General features: G+C 37.0%; 1 protein-coding gene across 1 annotated transcript; it reads left to right on the top strand.

The window, feature by feature from the left end:
* Positions 1–1870: 1870 nt before the first annotated feature.
* gypc (glycophorin C (Gerbich blood group)) lies at positions 1871–24403 on the top strand. The gene is made up of 4 exons (XM_043248890.1): positions 1871–2092; positions 4696–4845; positions 20892–20921; positions 22679–24403. The coding sequence occupies exons 2-4, from the start codon at positions 4767–4769 to the stop codon at positions 22873–22875; spliced, it is 306 nt and encodes a 101-aa protein (XP_043104825.1). The 5' UTR covers positions 1871–2092; positions 4696–4766; the 3' UTR covers positions 22876–24403.
* The last annotated feature ends 799 nt before the right edge of the window (positions 24404–25202 follow it).

Here is a 25202-nt window from a genome sequence, read left to right as displayed (position 1 = left end):
AGATATGGCACCCCTCAATATAGCACAGTATGCAGAAATAATGTTCTCAAGTCATTGATGGAGTTCAGGGAGAGAATGGGACAGCATCTGGTCCATGCAAAGCAGAAATGAAAAACAGTTTGCACAGCATATGTGCTATCCAGCAGTCACAAGTCACCCCTCATTTTTTTTTGGAAAGAAAATGACAGCAATTAAAATCGCAGTCTCTTCTGACATAACCAACTTGAATTCATATCATAGTCTCAGAGTCAATCAAAATGGCACTGAGACTCTTGAGTACACATAATGAAGAAGATGCATTGGAAACCAATTTATTTCTTTATGAATATTTATACTAATCACACTGTATTATCAAGATGATATATCCATCTATTTCCAAACCACTTTATCCTCTTCAGGGTTACCAGTGGCCCCATGCATTTCAGACCAGAAGTGGGAGACGGATGGCCAGTAGGATATTATATATTTAATTTAACAATATTAAATTAAACATACTGCTTGGCATGTCCTAGGTGTTGCAATTTGATGAATAATTAAAGCCCTTATTATGTATTGTCACACCGTGCTTAACTAGCTGAAATAATCACATTTAAAATTAATTGCTTCATTCAAAGTACATTAAAGTTAGAGTTTGATGTATATACCGTCATTAAAAATAAAGACCCCTCTAAAATGAAAAAGTGAAACGAATTATAGATGAAAGGACTAAATGAAAAGGTATTTCATTTCTGTGAAATAGGTGGCGTGATAAATAGACATGCACGACGCAGGGTCAAGGTTTGGCTTGGGTAGATGGTGCAACGCAATTCTGTTCAGAGTTGCCAAGTATTCTGATAAATTAATTTTTGTAAGCAAAATACAAACTGCAAGTATTTCTGTAATTATATTTTAGTAAATATTTTCCCAGTTGGAGATTATTTTTTGAGAGCTCTTCAAAACATGAAATGCACTTTTGCCTGCTGTCTTGAATGTCACATCTCAGTGCAGTTGCCGTGGTGAGGAGTTTGGGACGTGTTCTCATGGTGCCATCGGCCAATCAATGCATCTGATGATTTCCTTTTCCTGCAGAGTAACGCACGGTTTCTTTTATGTGTGTCTGTGTGGACCTGCAGCAAAAACATGTGCAGTAGTTTATCTTCGGGATTAAGCGGAGGGATAGTTGTTGTAGATTTGCAGTTTACTACAAAATAATTGGTGCACTTAAGAGCTTTAAAATATTTATTTAATTATACAGAGTCATGGTCCTCTGTTTTAAATAGCAGGATAACACACCTGAATTCACACATACAGGGAAACCTGCGTGTACATCCAGGGACAGATGGCAAGTGCTACAGTCACTGTCTGATGAATTGTAGCTTATTTTTCTAGGTGTGAGATTGCAGTTGGCCGGCGTGAATATGAGCAGGTGTGACTGGATGCATTCATGAAGTCTAGGCCTTCATGCACTGCTTTTGTTTTCTTGCTTTCTCTAGATACAATTACTGGACAACCAAATCTGCAGATGCTCCATCTAGAGAAACTTATTGATTTAATTAGAAGAGCCGCAACTAGCAACTAGTTAAGAGTGATAACTGGTCCCTAAAATGTGACTTTTATATGAATAATCAGAATTATTAATGTTTAGTATGACTATTTTTGCCAATAGAAAAAAATTCAGTATTTCTCAGCTGCATATTTCCCTTGCATAACTATTGCTGTCTGCCTCTGTCTTTCCTCTTACAGCCAAGCTGTCTTCCCCCTTTCCTGAGCTCAGTCTGACAACAGCTGTGTGTTATTCCAGAGGAGGAGTCTGTGTAGTTGTGCTTTATTCAGGAGGAGGAGTCTGCCCAGCCATTGGTCGAGCACAAGAAACTATTACTAAAGCAGTATGTTAAGGGTGGAGTGGGCTGAAAGGGGAAGTTCACGTGCCATACATTTAAACTTAACGGATCTAAAAACAGAACTCTGATATGATTCATGATAATATTTCAACCCTTTTAGAAAGCGAAAGAACAACTGAGCAGAGGAAGTATTTGTGTTCCTAGAAAAAAGGACAGGAGGACAGCTTGCAGGCTGAGGGAGAACTTGTTGCAGAACTGTTCAAGAAAAGTTGGTGAGTTACATTTCCATTCAGTATTTAAAATAAAGCTTGCTGCCATGAAATGTGCTGTTTTGCTAATTTAAATGTAAAATATAAAGGTATATTATTGTTAAAAGTTTTTTTTTTAAAGTGACAGGTACCTATTCTTTAACTGCCCAAGATTTTTTTTTATTTACATCCGCCCAACATTCTCCCATCAGAGCTAATTTTAACTTTATATCTAAGTCTGTGGCTTTCTTTCGTATTTAGAAGAGTGTCTGGTCCCCGAGAGGGTTGTGCGTAGTTTAAAAGCGTTGAGATGAAACATGTCAGGTCAGCAAATAACCACAAACACTTGTAAGTGACATCTGCCCTGCTATATTAAGCTGCACATGTACTCCAATATACTCCAAACATGCAGAAAAGTATATCTCACAATATTCAAGTCATTTCTCGAATTCAGTGATAGCAAACTCTTTGACAGATCTTTGAATTATATTTATCTAATAGGGTGCTTCACACAAGAGTGAAAATTATGTCACTATTTATTAAACCTCCTGTCATTCCAAACCTGCATAACAAAAAATAAAAAATAAATAATAAAATAAAACATTTTAAAAAAAAATACCATTTACTTTGACTGTATGGAATTAAAATATTTAATGTTTTGGAATGGCATAAGAGTAAGTCAAAGATTATATAATTGTCATTATAATTTTAACAATTATATTTTTGTACACAGAATTTTGTATTACCCCAAATTAAAACATTTTTTCTAAACTTGATTCTGCACACTAATTCTATCAACCAGTTTCACAAGTTTCATCCAGGATGCTTTTAAATGGCCTCGACTATTGTCTATGTGAAATTAATCTCAGGATCCTGAAATTATAAGAAGTCATTTTTTTCTGAATGTGTGTTTGAATCTGTCAGTACATATTTTAGTAGGGGCTCAGACTTGTGATAGTGAAAAATGGGTAAATGACCTTTAAACAGTCGGATTGAAATTGCTTTGCTGCTCATGCAGGGACTATGTCCTGTTGCCTGAGGCTTGTATAAAAGCTTCAAGTGTAAATATTAGAGTAAAAGCCAGTCATGCTGGTATACAAAGCATATGTGAGCACTAAAAAAAATAAATAATAGAAAACTAAATTTAAAATGAGCTGAAATTGCTTTATTCTAGCACTGAGTCGTGATGAGGTAAATAAAAAGTGATCTTAAATTAGAGACTGAAAGTGAGAACTTGTTTTCCATCATCACATATAACATTTATGAGAGCTCCTCCTTCAGCTTCAGGCATAAACACTGACAACTTCATAGAGTCTAACAAGTTTATAAATTAGTAGCCTTGTCAAACCCATCTTTGGGAACATCTTTATATGGTACTTTTGATGTATGTAAATAAAGAAATCCATCGCTGAATTTCAGAAAGGAAGTACAGGGTGTGGACGCTGTGCGCTGATGAGAGAAGGAAATACTGTGAATGTTTGCTTTGTTTCACAGTGAGTGATAACGTCCAAGGTCTTTAAAGGCCCCTTCCTTTGTTTAGTAACTGGCAGAAAAGTCAGCGAAGGCTAAATAAGGCCAATGGAGTTTAATCGAATGTTCCACACGGCACTATTGTGTACACATCAACATATCAAATCGGCAGAGTAGATCACCTAAACATATCATTTAGAGCTGAGCAGTCTGTGAATTATTTATGAAAAGAAACTCAGCAAGGCTGCATTTATTTCATCAAAGAAACAAGTCTTACTGACCCAGACTTTGTGATGTTATTGTATAAAATGTATTATGACTCCAACGCCACCCAGATTAGGTTGCCAGGACCCAATTTATCTTTAAGGAGAGGGATGAATGGTTAAATACTGTATAGCAAGTGCTGTAACGTAAAACCAATAAGCAATAGAGAAGTGAAATGCACATTGTATAGCAGTGGTGAGCCAGCATCCACCACCGACTCATTAATTTTGACTGTTGCATCCATTTTTAAAGGACATTAACTTTCCCTGATTTACAGCAATTTACATGTAAAATAATAATTGCAACTTTAAAATTAACCACTGATTTATCCCCTCCAATTATTTTAATACGCTCCTCTGACCTAGTCAAACATCAGTAGGAAGTTATCAACCCCTGTTGTGTCATAAAACAGAGCTTTTTCCAGAAATTCGAAGAAACTTCATAACATAGATTCATAAAATAGCTAGAAAGCCACACAAGCCTCAGATCAACATTGCTGGCTAGAGATGTGGCATCTTTCTGCCTTTTTTGTCACATTCTCTGTATATGGTCTAAATGGGACAAACACTGTATTTGGATTGGGAGTCAGTTTTTTTAATTTTTTACATTATAGAGATCTGCAATTATTGATTTAGCCAAAGTAAAACTCGCTCAATAAACATGCTTAATAATGTCTTAATGATAATCTAAACATGGAGTGCAGCTTATGTAAATAATGGATAGCAAGAAAACCAAGTGCAAATATTATTCAGTATTCACATTGGAATCTGGGATGATGTAATACGTTATGTGCCTTATCTTGAAACATAAACGACACTCTCCTGCTATTTCCTCGCTCTGTTTCCCTGAGAGCACATTGGAGTGAAGCAATTGCCCTCTCTCTCTTTCTACAGACATCTCATCATCCCTGAGAACACTCTCCCACAGCTGTCCCCCTCAATCTCACTGCCAAATATTCCTTCACATGTCTGTAATGGCCAACTCCACAGAACGTAGCGTAACCCCTACTGAAAGCATATCTGACACATCACCCATATCTATTCGTAAGTATTTTGTAGTTCTGTGCACTATACTGAATGAGTGTCAGCACAATCTGTGACAACAAAGTGCAGCGTTATCAAATGGGTGTGTTTGGATGTGGATTGGTGACATTTAGAAGAACAGACTGCTCTGAATTTCACTCACCGTCTGAAGAGAAATGAGCATGTGTGGTTTGTGTGTGTTGGCAGTGGATTGCAAGCATGTGTGTGGCATCCGATATGTGGTTTATGTGTTTGAGACATTTTTGTAAGGTATGATATATGATATGATATGATTTTTAGGATTCTTAAAATTTTTAATCTATGGTAGAATTCTGTCTTTGTCACCTAAGGTCATTTTGATGCATTGCTGAATGAAAGAAAAATTTAAAAAAGAATTTCATTTATACTTTCATTCAGAAATGCATCACACTGACCAAATCGGTAACACACTTTATTTTAATCACTTAACTAGTTGCTCAGTAGCAAGCATATTTATAGAATATTAGCCATTTAGTAGCAATTTATCGCATATTATTCTCCTTTATTCTACATGACCTTATTCTACATCCTTAATCCTACCCAATTTCTAAACTTAACAGCTACCATACTATTAATGAGCAGCAAATTACGAGTTTGAGTGAAAAGCCATTGTTTATAGTGAATGTGTTTCCTATTCTCAAGCCAAACATTTGAAAAATCATATTAATAAAAACTACCTCTGTTATATGTTTTCCTATGTATAGTATATGAATATAAATCATGTATGCTTTTATCAGAAGAAGAAAGCATAGTAAAACAACTGAAATATCAAACCGTTTGTGGACCTTTGGTTGTCTCTTGAACTGTTGCATTGCACTAGATTTGAAATTGCTGAGATCTGTTTGACAGAGCGTGATGGCGGTGTGGTACAGCTCTGAATATGAGATATGGAATATGTTTACTAGATCAGGAACAACCAGCTGTGAAAACATAGCCGACAGCATAACAAGCCAATAAGAGTCAAAATACAGCAAGGCTCTTGATAATCAACAGAAATCAGCATTAGTACACTTTGAGAATAATTCAGCATGAATGAATTGTACCAGCTGATAACGTCCTTTGTTTACACATGCTGTTTACATTGTTTTAGCACAGGAGAGAATTATGCAAATCAGGAAGCAATGAAAACACACCCCAAAAAATTGTCCTGAGTTTACTGTGCTTGGTGAAATTTCTCATTTTACAGGCCAGTTCTGGGTTGTGGGGACTGCAGGAGACTATAGTGACCTGGCAAGTTTAGGGAATGAGTTTTTACTGTATGGAAAGAAGAGGTGTGTTCGTGTCTAGTGTCTATTTTTATAGGTGGCATTTGAATCTTTCCGAATAATTGAATATTTATGCGTTCTGATGTTTCTTGCTGAAGAAAGGTTTAAAAATTGAACCTCATAGATGATTGCTGTCTGTTAAAACGATGAAAACCGAAATACTGACTTTTTATTGTACTCCAGCATGACTAAAAACTAACATACAAGTAACTACTAGAAATTGTTTCATGAAAGTCTCAGGAAAAATCATTATCCCTAACATCTTTTGATATAGTTTTCTGTTGTTCTTTTTTGTCATTTTAAAAATGCTGTGTGCACTGTGATTAAGTCATGGCACTGATCGGTGACCAGTTTCAAGGTTGTATTGTAGATCACAGGATTAGGGTCAGTTTTAAAAGAAGCCAGCAGGTCATCCATCACCTGTTGTGTGTTGGCATGATGGGGAGTTTAAATAAACATTCAAAAGACGCATAAGCCGTGTCTTTGAAGACGGATGAGGGTTGATGCTAACTGGCGAGTTACTGATGTGGCAACATAAGTTTTTCGATTTTTTTTTAGAGAGATAAATAAAATAGATGTCAAACAAATAAAAGATGGCTCAAACTTTAGATGTAAAAGCTAAGCCAAGAGAAGAGAGAAAACAAATAAGGGAAATAGGACAAGACTTGGCTTTGTTCTTGGTGGAGGATGAAACAAAGTTAGAACCAGAGGGGTTGTAGATGTTTTCCAGCTACAGGACAAACACTGTGTGAGTGTGTGTGTGTATGTGTTCCTCACAGCAACAAAACAGCAAGCCAAAATGTTTGATTTATCTTCTGTTCTGAAAGCCCTTCGCATCCAAGTCCCCCAGAATGTGATGGAAAACATAGCAAACAAAACGCTTGTTGGTCTGTATCCCTCCACAGTCCAACAGCTGCAAACGCATTCACCTTGCATTGACACTTAAGCCATGACATTGTTTTTAATTGGGAACTGTTAAACGAAGGGCAGTCTGCACATCTGTGTTTGTAGTCAGAACCTGATTTTGCAACGTGTTCCTGGATCAACATCTTTGTTGACCATGGAACAACACTGTGATTAACCAATCAGATTTCAAAAACCAGTTTATAGTTTTTCTGAAGTTTAGGCTTACATCAATGTCATTCATGTATCATTTCCTGATTGTAGGCATTGCTCATCAGAAAGGTTGGGTTTAGGCATGCATATATAGTCAGAATGAAATTTTTAGATTAAAATGTTGTTCATAGAATTCAGCAAAATCAGGACGCGCGTGTTTATAGCTTTCTAAACTAATGGACTGTCTTTTATCTCACGCTACGCCACATTATTATTAAACGATCAGACAAACTGAATACAAACATGCTGGACTTAAATACACAACATAAATACTTAATAAACGAGACACAGCTGAAGACAATTAGACAATTAACTGAAATTAGAGCACATGGAACATAAAAACACAAGTCCAAAGACGTGACAAAAAAATTACACAAAATAGTTTTGTTTTTATATTTTTAGTATTATTTTTAGTATTTAGCAGAAATGATCTATTAACAAGACAAAAAAACACTTATACAAAATACTGAAATACGAGATCTCTAACACCACTGCTAAAAAAGTTTTGACTGGGATTACAAGATTCTTTGTATAAAATAAAAAACAGCTTATACCGTTTACTCTTGTTACACACTTAGCTAAAAAGCTAAGCTAAAATATTTTATTTTTATTTAAATAAAACACTGATGCAATGCAGTAAGATGCTTTCATCGGTTATTATTAATCTTTTGAATGAGCAGGTCATCATTAGGAATGAAAATTTAAAACATATGTATAATAGCTGCCATATTTATCCGTTTCCTGTATGTGATGTGTATGTCTGTCCACCCGAATGCTGGAGAATCAACAGCAGGCTCTTTATATTATAACTGACGGAAACAGGCCCTGTTCTCAACCAGCTGTCCATAATCAACCTCAGTGGGCCTGCAAGTCACTTGACTGACTCATGAGAGCACATGCCCATTAGTAAACTCATTGAAAAGGCTTTTTCTCTCACAGAATCACCGACTCTCAGCTTGAATGAGGGAATCTGAGAGTGTGGTGGAGAGCAGAGAGAGAGAGGTATTCTTTCGAGGCGAGATGCGTGACATATGGTTGGGTGAGATAGGAACGGTTACCACTTGAGCCTCAAATCCCAGGCAGATGTGACCTCAGGCCATGAAGGAAAGAGAGAGACGGAGAGAAACACCAGATTGTTTGAGGAAATCAGTTGCAGAAAAGCAGAGAGAGGGGAATAGTGAAGAGCTCTTTAACTGAGACTCCCACAGGACTGAGTGTGTGTGTGTGTGTGTGTGTGTGTGTGAATGTGTGTACCGTATTCAGAATCTCATGACTAGCTGACTAGCCCCACATACAAGTGTGCTACGGTCATGATGAGTCACAGCAGCAGCAGAAGAAAGTTAGCAAGCTTTATTTAGATTTTCTGTTTACAGTTTGTATTTGGGGACAATGACACAGTGACACATATCATCTATACGTTTTAAATTTGACCCCAAAAAAATTGGAACTGACGTACATTTTTGGGGAAGATATAGGTGTCATGACATTTATTTAATTTATTTTAAATCAAACTGTAAGTCTAGCAAAAAAAAGTGAAAAAATGCATGCCATATTTTCTAAATGCAATTCTTGTGGACGATTTATCTGTGCGCTTTATTTTATTTTTTTACCTTATTTCTTATTCTAAATGCCAGTAAACCTGATCTCATCATGAAAACCTGCTTGTGGGAACCTTATCGTAAAACACAAAATTCGTACTATTATTTGAAAATGTGTACAACCCGAATTGCAGAAATGTTGGGACGTTTTTAAATTTTGCATAAAATTCAAACCAAAAGACTTTCAAATCGCATTAGCCAATATTGTATTCACAACAGAACATAGAGAACATAAATGTTTAAAAAGATCGATTTGACACTTTTATCCACTAAATGAGCTCGTTTCAAATTTGATACCTGCTACAGGTAATGAAAAGAAAAAGGTTGGAGTGGGCAATTTTGAAAAGATTCAGCTGTGAGAACATTTAGCAACTACTTAAGTTAATTGGCATCAGGTCTGTAACATGATTAGCTATAAAAAAAAAAAAGATGTGTTAGAGAGGCAGAGTCTCTCAGAGGAAGAGGCAGTCCAATCTGTGAAAAAGTGTGTAAAAAGATTGTGGAACATTTTAAAATGTTTTCACCTCAGTTGCAAAGGCTTTGCAAGTCTCATCATCTACAGTGCATAACACCATCAAAAGATTCAGAGAAATGTCATCGGCATGATTCCATCATGAACATTACTAAATACAAAAAACAACTACATGTTTCCTTAAACACAATCGCTGTGCCCTCTGCAGATGCCAACTAAAGCTCTATAAACCCCTAAAAAGGAAGCCATATGTGAACATTGTCCAGAAGTGCTGTTGTTTCAAAGTGGAAAAGTGTTTTATGGTCAGACAAGTCCAAATTTGACATTCTTGCTTAAAAAAAAAAGATCAAAAGATTTTGAACTGAACCTTCCAGTGTTCAGTTCAAAATCCAGCATCTCTGATTGTATGGGGGTGCATAAGTGCATACGTTACAGGCAGCGCGCATGTTTTTGAAGGCACTATCAATGCTGTAAGTTATACAAAGGATTTAAAACAACATATGCTCCCCCCCAGATGATGCCTATTTTAGGGAAGGCCTTGTGTATTTTAGCAGGACAATGCAAAGCTACATACTTCAGCTATTACAACAGTATGGCTTCATAGTAGAAGAGTCAGGGTGCTGAAAATATGTCAAAGAAGACCATAAACTCTATAACAACTGGAAACTTCTCTCAGGCAATAATGGGACCAATTTCCAACACCAAAAATCCAGAAACTCATAACTTCGGTGTGTTGAAAGGAGAGGAGATGCTACACCATAGTAAACATAATTCTGTCCCAAATATTTTGAGACCTGTAGTAGACATACAATTTGAACTATGTTAATTTTGTGCATAAAATAGTCAAATTTCTCAGTTTAAACAACTGTTACAACATTTAATTTCTATTGTGAATACAGTTTTGGTTCGTGTGATTTTGAAATTCTTTTAGTTTTTATTTTATTCATTTCTGGAATTTAGGTTGGTTTTTAATAATTCTTTTTTTAGAAAATGAATGATCGTTTCACTAGATAAGACGCTTACACCTTGGCTGGGATTGTGTGGAGCTCTTTGAAGCTGCACTGAAACTGACCTGGGGGTGAATTAATTACCAGGATTTTTTTATTCTGGAAGTGAAATCATCTTTTAATTCACTTGTATAATGAAAACTGTGAGAACATTTTTATTTTTATATTTCAAATTAATAAAACATTCCTCATCATATCAAATATTTAAATCTGAACAAAAGTGTGAATAATTAAGCTTGTATATTTTAAAATTTTCTTCATTTTCTTGTACCCAAATGGGCATACCAAAGTATACATGAGCACAAATGGACACGTTTAGTGCATGCACACAACCTAGTGGAAAATCAGCTGAAAATTACATTATGCGGATTGTCTGTAAACTCAACGTGAACACAATGTTTTTTTATTATTGCATATATGAGGAGGAGTAGCACAAAAGTTATGCTGTTGTAGCTATGCTGCAGCTTGTGGTGTGAAACGGCTAATCCTTTACCTGCAGGACAGGCGGATGAAGATGGTAATGTCGTGTCTGTACTTATAAACTTGCAATAGAAAGTCGGAAAACTTTAAAACCCTTTCTGTACACTCAGGTTTAGGTCCCTGTGGATATTTTCACATTCCTCTTATCTTCATAGACGTGCACTCTGTCGCCTCCAGTCCTCTTTCTCAATTTGATTTTTCCTCCCCCTCAGCACCACAATCTGATTTCTGGGCCACTGAATAACTGTATCTGTGGCCAAGTGACCTCGGGGTCATTTGCAATTTCCTTCTCTTACATATTTTTCGGCGATTCTCAATCTATTTCTCACACTTTCGTCGCTCGCAAAGATTAGATGTCCTAGTCCCAAAGATGATAGACTGACCTTCTCAAGGGCAAGTGGCGTCTATAGAAATGAATATCATAATAATAATTATACTGCTTTGATTATGGCAGATGGCATTGTGAGGCATATCCAGATGATGAATGAAGCCATCTAGGCAGCAGAGGCCATTCGGCTTCATTGTGTCGCCGCTCAAAGGAATATGTTGGATTCGCTCTTTGAAGTGCGTAAGGTTTCTCAAGGGCGATTCACACCAGCTTATGTAAGGGTTAAAAGAGTCAAGAGTTTTGGGGCACTGACAAAGCCAAGTGATCCGTTATGACCGGAGTAAAAATACAGACATGCTAGCAAAAGAAAAAACTGCTAGTGACATTTTTATCTTTAGACGTTAATGTACAATATAAGTGACTGCTACTGGTCACTTACAGAGAGAGACTTTGTAAAGACTATGTACAGGAAGTGAGGGTGTTGTAGAAGTGAAGAGAGATGTGGGGCTGTGTAATGGTGCGGAAGAGTGAGCTGCTCGTGATTTTAGCTGCACAGCTGTTGGGGTGGATCCAAATAAAGCTACTCCACACCGTACCAACAAACACTAAATCAAACTGTTTTTGTGTTTTGGTGTCATTACTGTCGCTGTCATTATAGGATATGCTATTAGGGGTAGCTCTATTTTAAAACGTACTTGTCACACATGGACTGAAAAAAAAACAATGTTTTTAGTATTTTTGTCTTGTTTTGCTAGTATGAATATCTAAAAGTAAGGTGCATTTTAGTTAAGTAAAATTATTTTTGTTTTAAGCAAAAATTATCACAATTGTTATATTTTTTCAGAAAACAAGAGAGTGAAGTGAAAAACAAGTGAATTTAGTTTTATTTGAAAACACCATGACCTTTTTTTACATTGATAATAAGAAATGCTTCTTGAGCAGCAAATTGGCATATTAGAACGATTTCTAAAGGATCATGTGACACTGAAGACTCACAGGGAAAAAAAATACATTTTAAAATACATTTGTTAAAAAAATCTATTATTTCTGTTTTTATTAGATTTTTCATTTTATAAAAGCTGCATTGTTAAGCTAAAGAAACTTATTTTAACAACATAAAATTGTAATTGCCCAAACTTCTGAACAGCAGTGTGTATTCTTGATGTTTTTAGCTTGAGCGAGATGATATTCAAATATTAGAGTGATTTCCTGCTTAATGTCACAAAAAAAACTGGGTCATGGGTCAGAAAATGAGGGCATAATTCAGTGTTCCCTTTCAAAAGCTACTCTTGATGCTGCATTCAATAGTGCTAATGAGAACGTCTTTTGTTCGACCGGTTCTTGAAGCATGTGTGTCAAACGTGCCAAAGTTTGGCTCTAATAACCTCGGCCAGGTGACGTCACTCCATTACACGTACCTGGAGGCTATAAATAAGCATGAAATGGAAACATCCTCAGGTCTTTTGTCTACAATGACCGTATTGTGTGTGTGTGTGTGTGTGTGTGAAATCAAAGCGAGAAATTTAAACCAAAAAAAAAAAAAAAAAAAAAAAAAAGGTGGGAGAGTGTGAGCATTGTGAGCGAATGGCCATCAAGGTACTCTGTGCTCGGCTTGCCTTTTTCCAAGGCAGGCAGTGATCTGACGCTCCCTCTACGCGTTTCTGGGGATTGCCTGCCGATCTGGCAGAGATGCGTGAGACGGGTTCGCCCCTCCAGATCACGAGGTTCTTCCGTCTGATTCTCAAGCACGGTCCGGCGCTTCTTGTGAACAGGCGGAGGAGTTCGCTTCTCTTGCTTCTTCCGAAATGGAAAGTGCCACCTCGGAGCGCACCTCTCGTGATGAGGGTACATTTCAAGACCTCCTTGAGGTAGTCACTCGGGCAGTCAATAAATTACATCTTGACTGGCAGCAGGAGCAAGAGACCCCTAAGCGCTCAAAGCTAGATGACAGGTTTCTGTCGGGTGGCCGAGGACAGGGACCTCAACGATGGTCTCTCCCCTTTTTTTCAATGATCTCCACGAGGAGCTTGCTCCTTCCATGTCTTCATTCCATCAACGTCGATATATTCCAACGTTGTCGACGTAAAGGCATAGGGCTCGTACCTTCCCCCTTAATGCTCCCATCTCGCCTTCCAGGCCTATTTTGCGACACTGTCAACACCATCGCCACTAGGTTTTGGGAGGCGAAAACGCCATGAAGTGTTTGTGAGGTTTCTTCCCCGCCATGCTCAAGAGTCGGGACTGTCAACCACCCAGTCCTGGCCAGGTCCGGTCACTTTGAGGCGTGAATGCAAAAGTAGAGTGTGGCGAGTCGAGCTCCCCCTCTTAGGGATTGAGGAATGGCTCACCACGCTTCAAAGAGACCAGACCTGTGGACAGTCATCTCTGTAAAGAAAAAGTCCTGAGGCTGGTGTTCCCAGGACTGAGGGGGTGCCTCCTCCCAATTCCAACAGAGAATAAAAATAAGGTGCAGCCTTGCAGCAAGTGTGTGATGCGGCAGGATGGTCTTCTCCGCACACATTTGTTAGATTTTATAGTCTGGATGTCCATGCTACTCCGGGCTCTTATGTTCTTGATTCAACATGCCAAGGTCATGTCTGAGACCTCTTGATGTTTGTGCACACACACTACACAACAATTGTGGTCCAGACACTTCCAGTACAGCGGCGTTGGTATTCTTGTTCCCATTAGCACTATTGAGTGCTTCTATTCTTGTGTCATATTAAACTGGCTTTCAGATATCTCTCTTCTGCTGCCGTCACCCTGTTTTGATCATTTCAAAACCCTTATGAATGTATTTTTTACAATTACAATTTTTTTTGCAATTAAGCTTTAACAATGAAACTTTTCAGTTCATTATCCTCTGAAAAGCTTTCCCTTTAATGGTAGCTCTCCAATCTTGTTCATATATGTTAAAGCATTTGAATGTGGCGGCACGACAGTTTTGATGTCAACAGTGTCACATTGGTGTGTCTTGTGTCTGATAATGACAAGATTTAATACATTTGCTAACTTCAGTGGAGGTTCTGTGAAAAACTTTTCTTCACCCAAAACTATCATATTTCTTCAGAAGACTTGGAATGTTGCAAATGTGCCACATAGATTTTTTTTTTTCCTTTTATATAAAGGCCTGTTAACACCAAGGACTACAATAATGATATCTGTATCCATAAAGTTAATAACTTAAACTATAATAATCATACCAATTCTACGAAAATAGGGAAGTCCCACAACAACTGTACTATATAATGACAACAGCACAGAGGAACAATATTGTAGATTTTTTTTTTTTCCCAGTCTCATAAAACATTAACAGCCAATCAAAAAAATAAAGAGTTTGAGCATTTAAAGCAGATGACAAAACACTTATAATAACAGAGTGGTGAATGAGTGCTGATACAGTCATCATTTTAGCTATCTTTATAGTTATTGTTCTTGGTGTGAACAGGACATTATGCAATATTGTTACAGGGTTAAAAAAATAGCAACGTTACATATTTTTGTTATACCTTTCGCTGTTATATAATCGTCAACAGAGCTGAAATTTCATCAGATCTGTGGTGTGGTTGATCAGGATAAAATGTTCCCTTATGAGACTGCCCAGCTCAGTCACAGAAATCTGTCCCTCTCTTCCCTCCTTCAATGTAACAGCACAAGCTTTCAGCACGCTTCCTACCCTCTCTCCTCCTCCAAGACATGCTGAAATCTCACTCCATTAGTCACATCCATTACTCCAGTTTCCTTCCCTGTCTTTTGTACTCGGCTCATTTTTCTTTCAGGAATGGAGGGAGACTAGCATGTGGTTTCCTCATTCTGTCTCTTCCATCTCAGCCCAGTACGGTTATGAATTTAGGGTTATAATCACCATTGTGCTCTTGTGTAATATATGCTTGCACCTGTGCTGTCCTGGTGGCTGCCCTGTCTGTGCTCAGTGAGAGGAAAGTATGTGTGTTGCATGATGAAAATCGATGCAATAGCTTGATGTGATTAACCTTCTTATGCTACTTCAGCTCTGGCCTACTGACTCAATTAATAACTCACTTCTAACCCAGAATTAAATTAGCTAATGTTCTATACATGAACATAAGCGGCCAGTTCCATGAACATGATTACTTAAGAAGCTTAAGAAGTAGTTTGACCATCTATTAGTAACCTACAGTAAGTGGTAATCCGTCTTACTTTTTTATTCAGATTAGATCAATCTATGTAATCAATGTAACTGACTTCAAAAAGTTATGAACAAAATAATAATTTTCAACACTAATCTAAGCATTTTATGCAGCTTAAATTTTAAAGTGCATTATGTGTGACCTGTGCTTTATACATCACTACATTGACATTAGACATAGACCTTTTCTACCCACAAACCTTTAAGGTGACAGCACCTAAAGGTGTAAAACATGTAAGCCAGTGATTTCTGGTTCAATTCTTCATCACACGGGAAGGCTGATGAGCCTTTTTTGGCCTTGACACAAGCTTTCTCAATCATCAATTTTCTGATATGATCTTGCAGGGCAGTCACGTCACATCACATCACAAATACAGTGACTGGTCCTCTCAAGTCTGATAGAAATGACTATCGTAAAACCTGTTTAAGAGGAGGATTTAAAGGTCTGAATAGCCTTGGTGGCATAGAGGAACCTGAGAAGAGCTCCTGACCAGTAAACGAGAGATTTATTGATGGGCTTACATGCTTTCACTCAAGGCTGTTTTGAGGCCTTTCTTTGATGTGGATCTGTGAATTGCAAACATAGTAAATAATGTGGTGATCAATATTTCCTTTTTACAGTCTTAAGTCTGATAAGGTGTTACAAGTCATTCGGAGGAGCTTAAAACATACTACTGTGGACAACAGGTCACTTGTACTTAAGTTTCAAACTTCTATAGTGTTATGAGATGACAGGAATGAGGAGATCATGTGATCATGACAAATATATATTTTTTTACCATGCATGCAGATATATATATACTTTTTATTTATTAATTTTTTTTTGACCAAACTTTTTTCAAGGACTCTCTAACATTCCCATTGGACTCTCTTGAACAACCTTGCACTAAAGGACTGTGGGAAATTATTTCTCATTCCTACCTCTTCTGAAAAGCAGAAAATATGTAAAATAGTGTGAAATCCATTAGGAATTTTCGAAGGATTCAACATAGACTTTGACTATGTGGTGGCCTTATTCTTCCTCACAGTGACTGCTGCACCACAGAAAAATGTATCTAATTAAAATATGTTGATTAACTAGGACTGAGCATTTGTATGGTTTGTTAGAGGTTCATTATAAGCTGAGGCTTCTCTGCAGCTCCCTCAGGTTATCATCTATTGTCAATGTCCTTACTGGCAATGGGCTATTTAAGGGGAAGCTGCTTAGCTTTTAATGCTTCTTCACATAGCAGGATTTGGGCTTACATTTTACAACCAGCTGCTTTAAAACTGAAGTGTGTAATTTGTTCAATTTTTAATATATTTTACTATAATATTCAGTGGCAGCTATAAGAAAGCCACTGGGTTGATTTTACCAAAAAACAAATATCTGTGATCTTTTGATATCTCTACTTAATATACCTAATAAGTATATATAATATAAATATAGAGAGAGATTGCCTAAGTGAGATGGACTTTCATTTTTTTAAGTGCATCTGCATCTGTCCATTTTAAGTTGCTCTTTTAAAAGGATGATGAATAATAAACAACAGCCAATCATCTGAGATGTGTGTGTGTGTGTGTGTGTGTGAGAGAGAGAGAGAGAGAGAGAGAGAGAAGGAGTGTCTAAGAGCGAGTTTATCGAGGCGTTTAGTGGCTGTTTTCACTCTTACTTTGGCACAGGCAGTTGGCCACAGTCGAGTGCTTTCCTGACAGACTTTGGAGCTGTTAATTCTCTACATGAAACATGAAGGCCTGCCCTGACACTTCATCACCTCAGAGATGAGACAAGGACCTCTAATCCTGCGGTTTTGACAATGTACTATAGAGCCTGCCTAGGGAGGTGATGGTACATTTAGTGAAATCAAAGAGAGCTGCAGAATCAGCATGCAAAATAATAGATTCTGGGCTACAAGAGGAAGCAGTATTTTTGGTGTCGTCTTAAAGAACTGATAAAGGTCTTGAGGAATAAATCAATTTCTAGTACATGTCTAAAAGTATACTGTTTAGGGCTACTTTTAGCCTAGTTATCCAATGTGTGTGAGGCTAACAGATGACAGCCAGATCATTGGTTGTCTCCGTGAATAAAATGTTCAGATCAGAGCTAAATGCCATTGCTTTGGTACTACTCCAATTTGCTGAAATTTGGACAGATTCACAGTTTGGGCACTGGGCAGAGCAACAATGGGAAATTTGCATTAATTCAAGCTGGAAAATTATCAGCTTAATGTGTTTCCCACCCAAGAACTGAAGGGACTGGAATTCATTCTGGCTCCTGGTTTTGCTGCCCATCCTATCGGGAGACAATTACCAATGCGCTTCAAAAGCCGGCTTTGGGCAAGATTAGCTCCACTTCTGGGAAGGTGATGAAAGCAAATGTCTTGCTGCTGGGTTTGCTCTGCCCTGGGTCTGTATGGCAGAAGTGAGAGAGAGGGTGGAATGCCTTTGGCCCTCATCATCTTTCAGGTCCAACCCGTCGGCTTTCATGGCAGGCTGTGAAAAAAAAAGAAGCTGTTCTTCAGATCTGGCCACGCAGCACAGATGTCCTCCTCCATGTCACAACGGCTGGCGGATTTCACTAACGAGGCTAACGAGGGGACGCCTCCAGGCGAGACAGGCTCCCTCGTGTTTGCATGGCAAATTTAGCAGAGATTTAATCCGTCCTGGGGTGCTGTGGCTCTACGCTGAGTGTGACTTAGAAAGATCTTTTATAACGGCTTAACTTCCACTATACGGAAAATTTTTGCTCTAAAATAAGAACTATATCCATTATCCATCATATATTTTGGCCTGAAATTTCTGGCCTTCCTGTGCCACACATCCAGTGTAATAGATTTAAAAGAGTATGATTAAAAATCTACTATCCTAATTCAATAGGCAGAGACGACTAACAGTAAGCTATCTGTGCTTATGGTGCAATCAAAACATTGCTTTGTTTGTTTCAGTATCCAACATAGTAGCATCGGCTCAGCCAGTGGTGAGTTTGTGGCCAGATTGTTTGAAAACAACCATTATTTTTGCAATTTGGTTCGGTGAAACCAGTGGTGCAGAAATTCCACACTTCAGCTTCAAGTCCTAAATAGATTTCAACAGTTTGCTTCTCTATTCACTGAATGGAAAGAAAACGTGACCTGTGAGATATAAAAACAACAGTGTCCTTCATGCCCCTTTTGAATGATTGAACTCTCCAAACTTTACTACCAGCTTTACTACCATTTTTGTTCATGTTGCTGGTCTTTGGTTTTGTGGTGTGCATTACAGAAGCAAAGGTTTTTAATTAACAATGTTAATGCAAAAATTTACAGTCACTCAACCAGTGGTTAATTTGCAGTTAACATGCAGTGAAAGTGAAAAATTCAAATGAAAGAAAGTGTTTATTGGCGGGAATAGTAAGAAAACGTCAAATGGCCACAGTTCCATATACAAACACAGCTTTTATTAGCAAAAGGAGCTCACAAGTTACAATGTAATGGAAGTAGCGACAGATCTTTTTTTCAGTGTTGTGAGTGATGTACAGTACATCTGAGTGAAATGGATTATTGAAAATTCAAAAAAATGTACATCTAAGTCTCTGTCTTGGTTGGCTGAAGACAGATCTGAATGTGATCTTGCAGTCAACTGTAAAGCTGGGCTCACACTACAGGAGTTTTAAAATCCTAACCTATTATGAAATGTGGTTGAAGCACACACATCAGGAGAATCTTTGCAGATTATCTTCTCTCAAATCTTAAACATGCACATATTACAAGATTTTAACATTGTGGCGCATCACACACTTCAAGATATTCATGATTATCATGCCAGAGCCAGCGCCTCGATTTGACCTCACGCAGCAGGTCAACATTGATATTTCAATTATGTTTACATTAGCTAACATGCTAGTAGCTTTCTGTTCTCACCAGGTACATTCAAAACTGCGGTGATTTCATTTCAGCGCTTCTCTTTTTCCTTATGATTTTAAACTGTTTTCAACAGTCCTGTTACTATAAAACTCTGTGTCCATTGTCCAACAAAGCCATTACAAGAGCTGTCTTGTGGTCGCTAATCTGTACAATATTATAGCCATCATCATCTTGATTTAAATCCTAAATATCAAACATGATTGAGGTAGCCCCAAATTCTACACAAAGGTGCAAAGTTATGAACGCCTCACATTACCAGATAATCCATGCTGAACATTGGGACAGACCAAGGTACTCAAGTTTTTTGCTTTGATTCTCGGGAGGGGAAAATCGGGGCTAAATCGGGCTAAAAATCTTTAAGGTTTAAGAGAGAGGTGGGATTTCCAGCATTTGCCACCGGAGGAAATCTTTCGCTTTTGCCAGTTCAAGTTATGATATGTTAATTTAAAAACATCAATGAATAATTTACAATAAGATTAAAGGCGTGCATTTGAAAATAGACATTTTCATGTCATTCTTTTAATAACTGTAGGGAAAAGGCGTCTGTGTAAAGTGTAACTGTTTCAAATAGTACGCCTTTCAATTTGTTCAGGAGTCCAATTTTGTCAAAAGGAGTCAAAATAGTTTTTTTGGCTTCATTAGATGTCACTACTGACTTTGCTGCTCTTAGAGAAAGCTAAGACAGGTTTTATAGACAGTTTTGAGGTTAGCAGGTCACACATCTGCATGCTATAATGATGGCGACTCACATTAAAAGCTTGTGCTACTTTGTGAAACAAACCAGATTCTCTATTAGAGAGATGTTTCATAGTGTTGAGGAAAGATTTTGCAGATAGAACCTTGGTGGGGCTTTTTGCTGTTTTATTTATTTATTTATTTAAATTTATCATACATTTTTTTTACACCTACACCTTTTTTAAAGGATAACAAATTATTAAACTTGTATGTCATAAGGAGACATTAAAGATCACATGAGCGGTTGTTATACCTTCAGACACACATTCATGCCCTTCACATTACCCAAATGTGAATGTTCTGTGTCTCCTTAATTACTCCAAATATAATCACGCTGTAAACACCATATCACAATGAGCTTTTAATCACAATGTAACAGGTTATTAGACACTAATGAGGGAGCTTAATTGTTCATGTTTGGGGGGCATCTGCTTGGTCAAACCTGCATTATCCTTTCTGTTTAAAAATAGTTTTGGGGTCTCAATAGATCTATCTCCATTTTGAAAGCAACATGTTTGATTTGCCTGTCCTTCAGTGAAAGTCAAGTCAAGGCAGCAGATGTTGCCTTTGCAATAATTCATGATTATCTTCAATCACTTTCTTTAACGAGCTTTTTGTCCCCATGGTGATGGAGAGAACGAGTCTCGCTGCAATACAATGGGGGGACAGCTGTCTATAAAAACAAAGCATCATGAAAGATTCACGTATGTTATTATACCACAGGAGGAAAGTCAACAGTACGTGTTTTGTGAGGGATTAGTAAGTTGGGAGGGATCTTTTTGCAGAATGGCATGGCTGCAATGCACTCTTAAAAAAAACCTTTAGAGCCATTTAGAAGAGATCGAACAGAGCTAACTTTAATAAAATGTTAAATATGTGACATGTGATATGAACTTTCTCATTCAAAGAAAAATGTATTCAGTTTTGTCATACTATAACCAATTTTGTTTCACCACAATGTTTTCTTCTTGTCTTTAGAGGGACCATACTTTGAAGCCATAGTGGGCGGTAAGTGTAGCAGCTCACAGTCTTTGACATATCTAATATGTCTTAATCTCAGTACAATGTAAACTTGTGCATCTTTAACCTTAAGTCAATATTTCTACCTTCTTTCCTTTGCTTTCTCGAGAGCATTGTAAAGCATAGCATTGTACAGACTATTGGGCATTTATGTCTGGACACAGTTATCTTTGAGCCATTTTGACCTGAATTTGAATGTCATGTGACTAATTACTCAAGGTAGAGAAAAGAATGACAAAACAGGAACACGGACAGTCCAAAGCAACTATTCTAAACAGCGAATGGCAGCAGGCAGAGGATTACATCCATTTTCATTTCCAAATATCCAGTCCTTTTCAAAAGCTATCCAGAACAAAACTGGGCACTTGTAAAACATCTTCTATACAATAATGACATATTAGCAATATGTCACTTATTCAAAGTGCATGACTCTCAGTGGAAAAAAAAATGCTTTTTGCTTCCGGAGTGTGTAGTTAGGAGAACATTGTGAGAACAGCACTTTGATGATGGTCAGAAAGGTTTGGAAGATTTCTGCACAAATGAGAGGTAATTTGTGCACAAGATGTTTCCTGGCCTCACAAGATCTCTGGCTGAAAAAAAAAGAACCAGTACCACAGTGGTCTCACTTTAGCTCATTTACACATGAATAATCAGAGTGTGGGTTTGTTCTCAACACTGAAGTAATTGGAATCAGTAAACCTCAGCAGGGTTCTAATGATACATGCCCTCAAAACCTTTTTCAGGAAACTAGTCTGGCATACCAGGAGAAAATTTGTGTATTTCATTGTGTGCATTAGTTGGTTAGGGCTGTGATTTACTGCTGTTCTCTGCAGACAGGGCACTCTGAAGATTAGCTTTCAGTGGATAAGTCTGTGGGTATTTTCATTAGCTAAATTTACACCTGAATCTAACATTCTGTTATCGCATTTCCCCGTCCTCTCGCTTTATTATATTATGTTGAACATGATTTTCTGTTGAATTCTCACTTGAATACGGCTAAGGATGAGCTTATTTGGGAATAAAGCTGTGAAATATAGTTATAGACCAAGACATAAGCTAATAAATCAGCAAAGATTTTGCTATTTTAACACAATCGGCCAATGCAGACACAGATCAACAGAAGGGGTGTTTTTCTACTTCATGATCATACTTTTTATTAATATTTGAATTCGTTTTAATATGTACATTTTTTGCTTCATTTTTTATTTCAATTAAATGTTTAGTAATGTTGTACAGTTTTTACTAACTTTTTGTTATAGATATTTTAATATATTAGTATTAGTATTTTTATTCCCTTTTTTCAGTTTGTTGTGGTTTTAGAAAACATTATATACAATGTGTATATCTTATTTGTAAAAAAAAACACAAAGATGAATTTGTATGATGTAATACTTATTATGACCATCAACCGTATTGGCATCACCTACTGAAACAGAAGCATATTTCAGATTTAGCCCAATTTACACTCAATCAACAGCATTTTTGGCATGTTGGTGAGTAATACTGTGAAACAAATAGTTTCCTGATCATCTAAATTTCTTCTTGTGATAATCAACACTTATTGTGATAACGAACCCCAAATGATAAATTTTAAAACCCTTATCCGTATCACCGACTCACAAAAACCCCTATGCTCAAAAAAAGTGTAGTCAGTTTATTTGAGGACATTCAGCCTCACCTTATAGCTGCACCCCACAGGTAATCTTCTAATATAGCCTCTCTTTCTCTGTGTCTGTGTGTTCTAGTTGTCATTGCTGTGGTGGTTCTGGCCCTGCTCCTCCTCCTGGCCATCATTCTGCGATACATGTACAAGCACAAGGGCACATATCATACCAATGAGGCCAAGGGCACAGAGTTCGCGGAGACAGCAGACGCTGCTCTGCGTGGAGACCCTGCCCTCCAGGACGCCATGGATGAGAGCAAGAAAGAGTATTTCATATGAGACACAATAGCTGGCCCTTTATACACATCACATAATAAACTCCTACAGGCCCACATGATGCCTCAATCCTGTTTGCTGGAACTGACTGAGCTCCCCGCAAACACAAACAAACACCAAGTGTATTGTAAAATTCCTCTATATTTCAATATCTAAGAGCGTTTATATTTATTTGTTTCAGAAAAAGAGTTAATATTGAGTACAGATGAAAGAATATGCCACACTCCTTGTAAAGCTGAGCGTCTAAAAGAGCATCAGCTCAGGAGAATGAGATCAGATGTGTTCAGATGAAGAGAAGGAAAGTCTTTGATCTCATTAGAAAGAATGTGAACGATTGGCGTAATGTGAAAACATTGAAATCAACACTGTTAAAAGACAAGAATGTGAAATTAATTGGTTTTGTATATGACATATGGGACACCGGACCACAAAATCAATCATAAGGGTCAATTTTGAACTTTGAAACTGAGATTTAGGGTTTGTTAGGACAGGACAATATTTAGCCGAGAAACAGCTATTTGAAAATCTGGAATCTGAGGGTGCAAAAAAAATCGCCTTCGTAGTTGAAGTCAAATGAAGTCTTGATATATTTACAGGGCAAAATGTACAAAATATGGAACATTATCTTGATATCTTAATTATTTTTGGTATTAAAGAAAAAACAATAATTTGTTACCATCCAATGTATTTTTGGCTATTCAGAGATACCCTTGATGACTGTTTTTGTGGTCCAGTAAGAATCAGGTATCAGATTCATGAATATCTCAAGAAAGAAGTTAGTTTTTAAGAAGTTTGTCAGTTTTTAAGACATTTTTAAGAAGTTTAAGTTTTTTCTTATTTTTTAAAAGATGAAAATAGCTTTGTTGTTTAATTGTATGGCAGTTCTTGCCAAAGACTATCCGGTCAACTCAATATTAAACACCTCCAAAAGCATCTTTTTTTTGCAGATTTATCTAATGATCATAATAAACATGCACTGTTTTATTTTTGACTGGCTTTACAGGAGTTCAGTCCTCAATGTCACATTTTAATGCTCCATGTTTTTAAAATAGTTACTTTCTAGGAGCCTGTCTCAAGATACATATCAGAAATATATCTTTTCCATATTAATGTGTACATACACTTTTTTTAAAAAAAAAAAAAGGCTAAAAAGTCATCACTGGTATGGTAACTTTTTAAAACAAACCTTGTACCTAAAGGGTGCATACATTTATGCCTTAAAGTTACATATCAGTACCTAAAAGGCTATTATTAGTACCTTTTTGAGGCTTTTGCACATTGTTCTGTTTTTACTGGGTGATTCTAATTCCAACTATTTTTTTTTGCTTGTGGGGAAATAAAAGTTAGTTTTTTTGTAAGAATGTCTGAGATTTAATTAGACAGATCTAATGAAATGTTGCTTTCTAATTAGAAGCAGTATTAGAGTTAGTCAGCGGAGTAAGTAAATGAGAAAAGTATCTTCTTTAGATGCCTTAACTTTTTAATTCAATCTATAGTAATGCTTTGACAACAAATAAAACAAATTATATCACTTCTTCTTGTTACAGCTGCCTGTTTTTCAATGTCTCAATTTTATTAGCAATGTTGAGTAAAAAGTGTTGAGTTACACTTTATTTTGATTGGTCCACAGACATTTTACTAGCTATAAAAGTAACTTTGCAACTACATGTCAACAAATTCTCATTCATTTTCAATTGCATGTCTTTAGGTTAGGTTTAGGGTTCGTAGCATAAGTTGACGTACTTGCAAAGTTTCTCATAGTCAGTATGCTGTATGTTCTAGAGATCAAAATAAACTGCTAGTTGACGTAGTTTCAAAGTCACTTACTGTTACAGTGTTTGAAGAAAGAAAGAAAGAAGAACAATAGTACACCTCAAAATTAAACGTGTGTCATCATTTATTCACCTTTGTTTGTGTCTTTTAAGACAGTCTTATTTATAGCTTATTGTCTGAGCTGCTCTTTACTATAAAGTAAAAGTAAACAGCTGTCAAGCATGATTTTTAGTTAGATTTAGTTGTCAAATGGCTCAGAAGACTTGGCATACAGTGAGTGAGTCATTTCCTTTTATGAGGCTTTTATGGTGCTGTTTTTGCAAAAATCTTCTTTTGTTTTCCACAGAGAAAACATAGTCATTCAGGTTTGGAATGACACGAGGGTGAGTAAATGATGACAGAATTTTCATTTTTGCAAAAACTATTTCCTTTAAGCTCACAGCGACTGGCAGTAAAGAGAGCTCATGCTGTGCTCAGTTTAGTGATTTTTGGATCAAACAACCAGGCCTCAGGCCATTGATAGTTTCAGCTCCTCTTCACGGGGGAGTAATTAGTAC

Source organism: Puntigrus tetrazona, chromosome 9 (genome assembly GCF_018831695.1).
Source record: "Puntigrus tetrazona isolate hp1 chromosome 9, ASM1883169v1, whole genome shotgun sequence".
NCBI classification, from domain to species: domain Eukaryota; kingdom Metazoa; phylum Chordata; class Actinopteri; order Cypriniformes; family Cyprinidae; genus Puntigrus; species Puntigrus tetrazona.
Note: the sequence above shows the minus strand (reverse complement) of the source record. Positions and strands in the feature narration are given on the sequence as shown.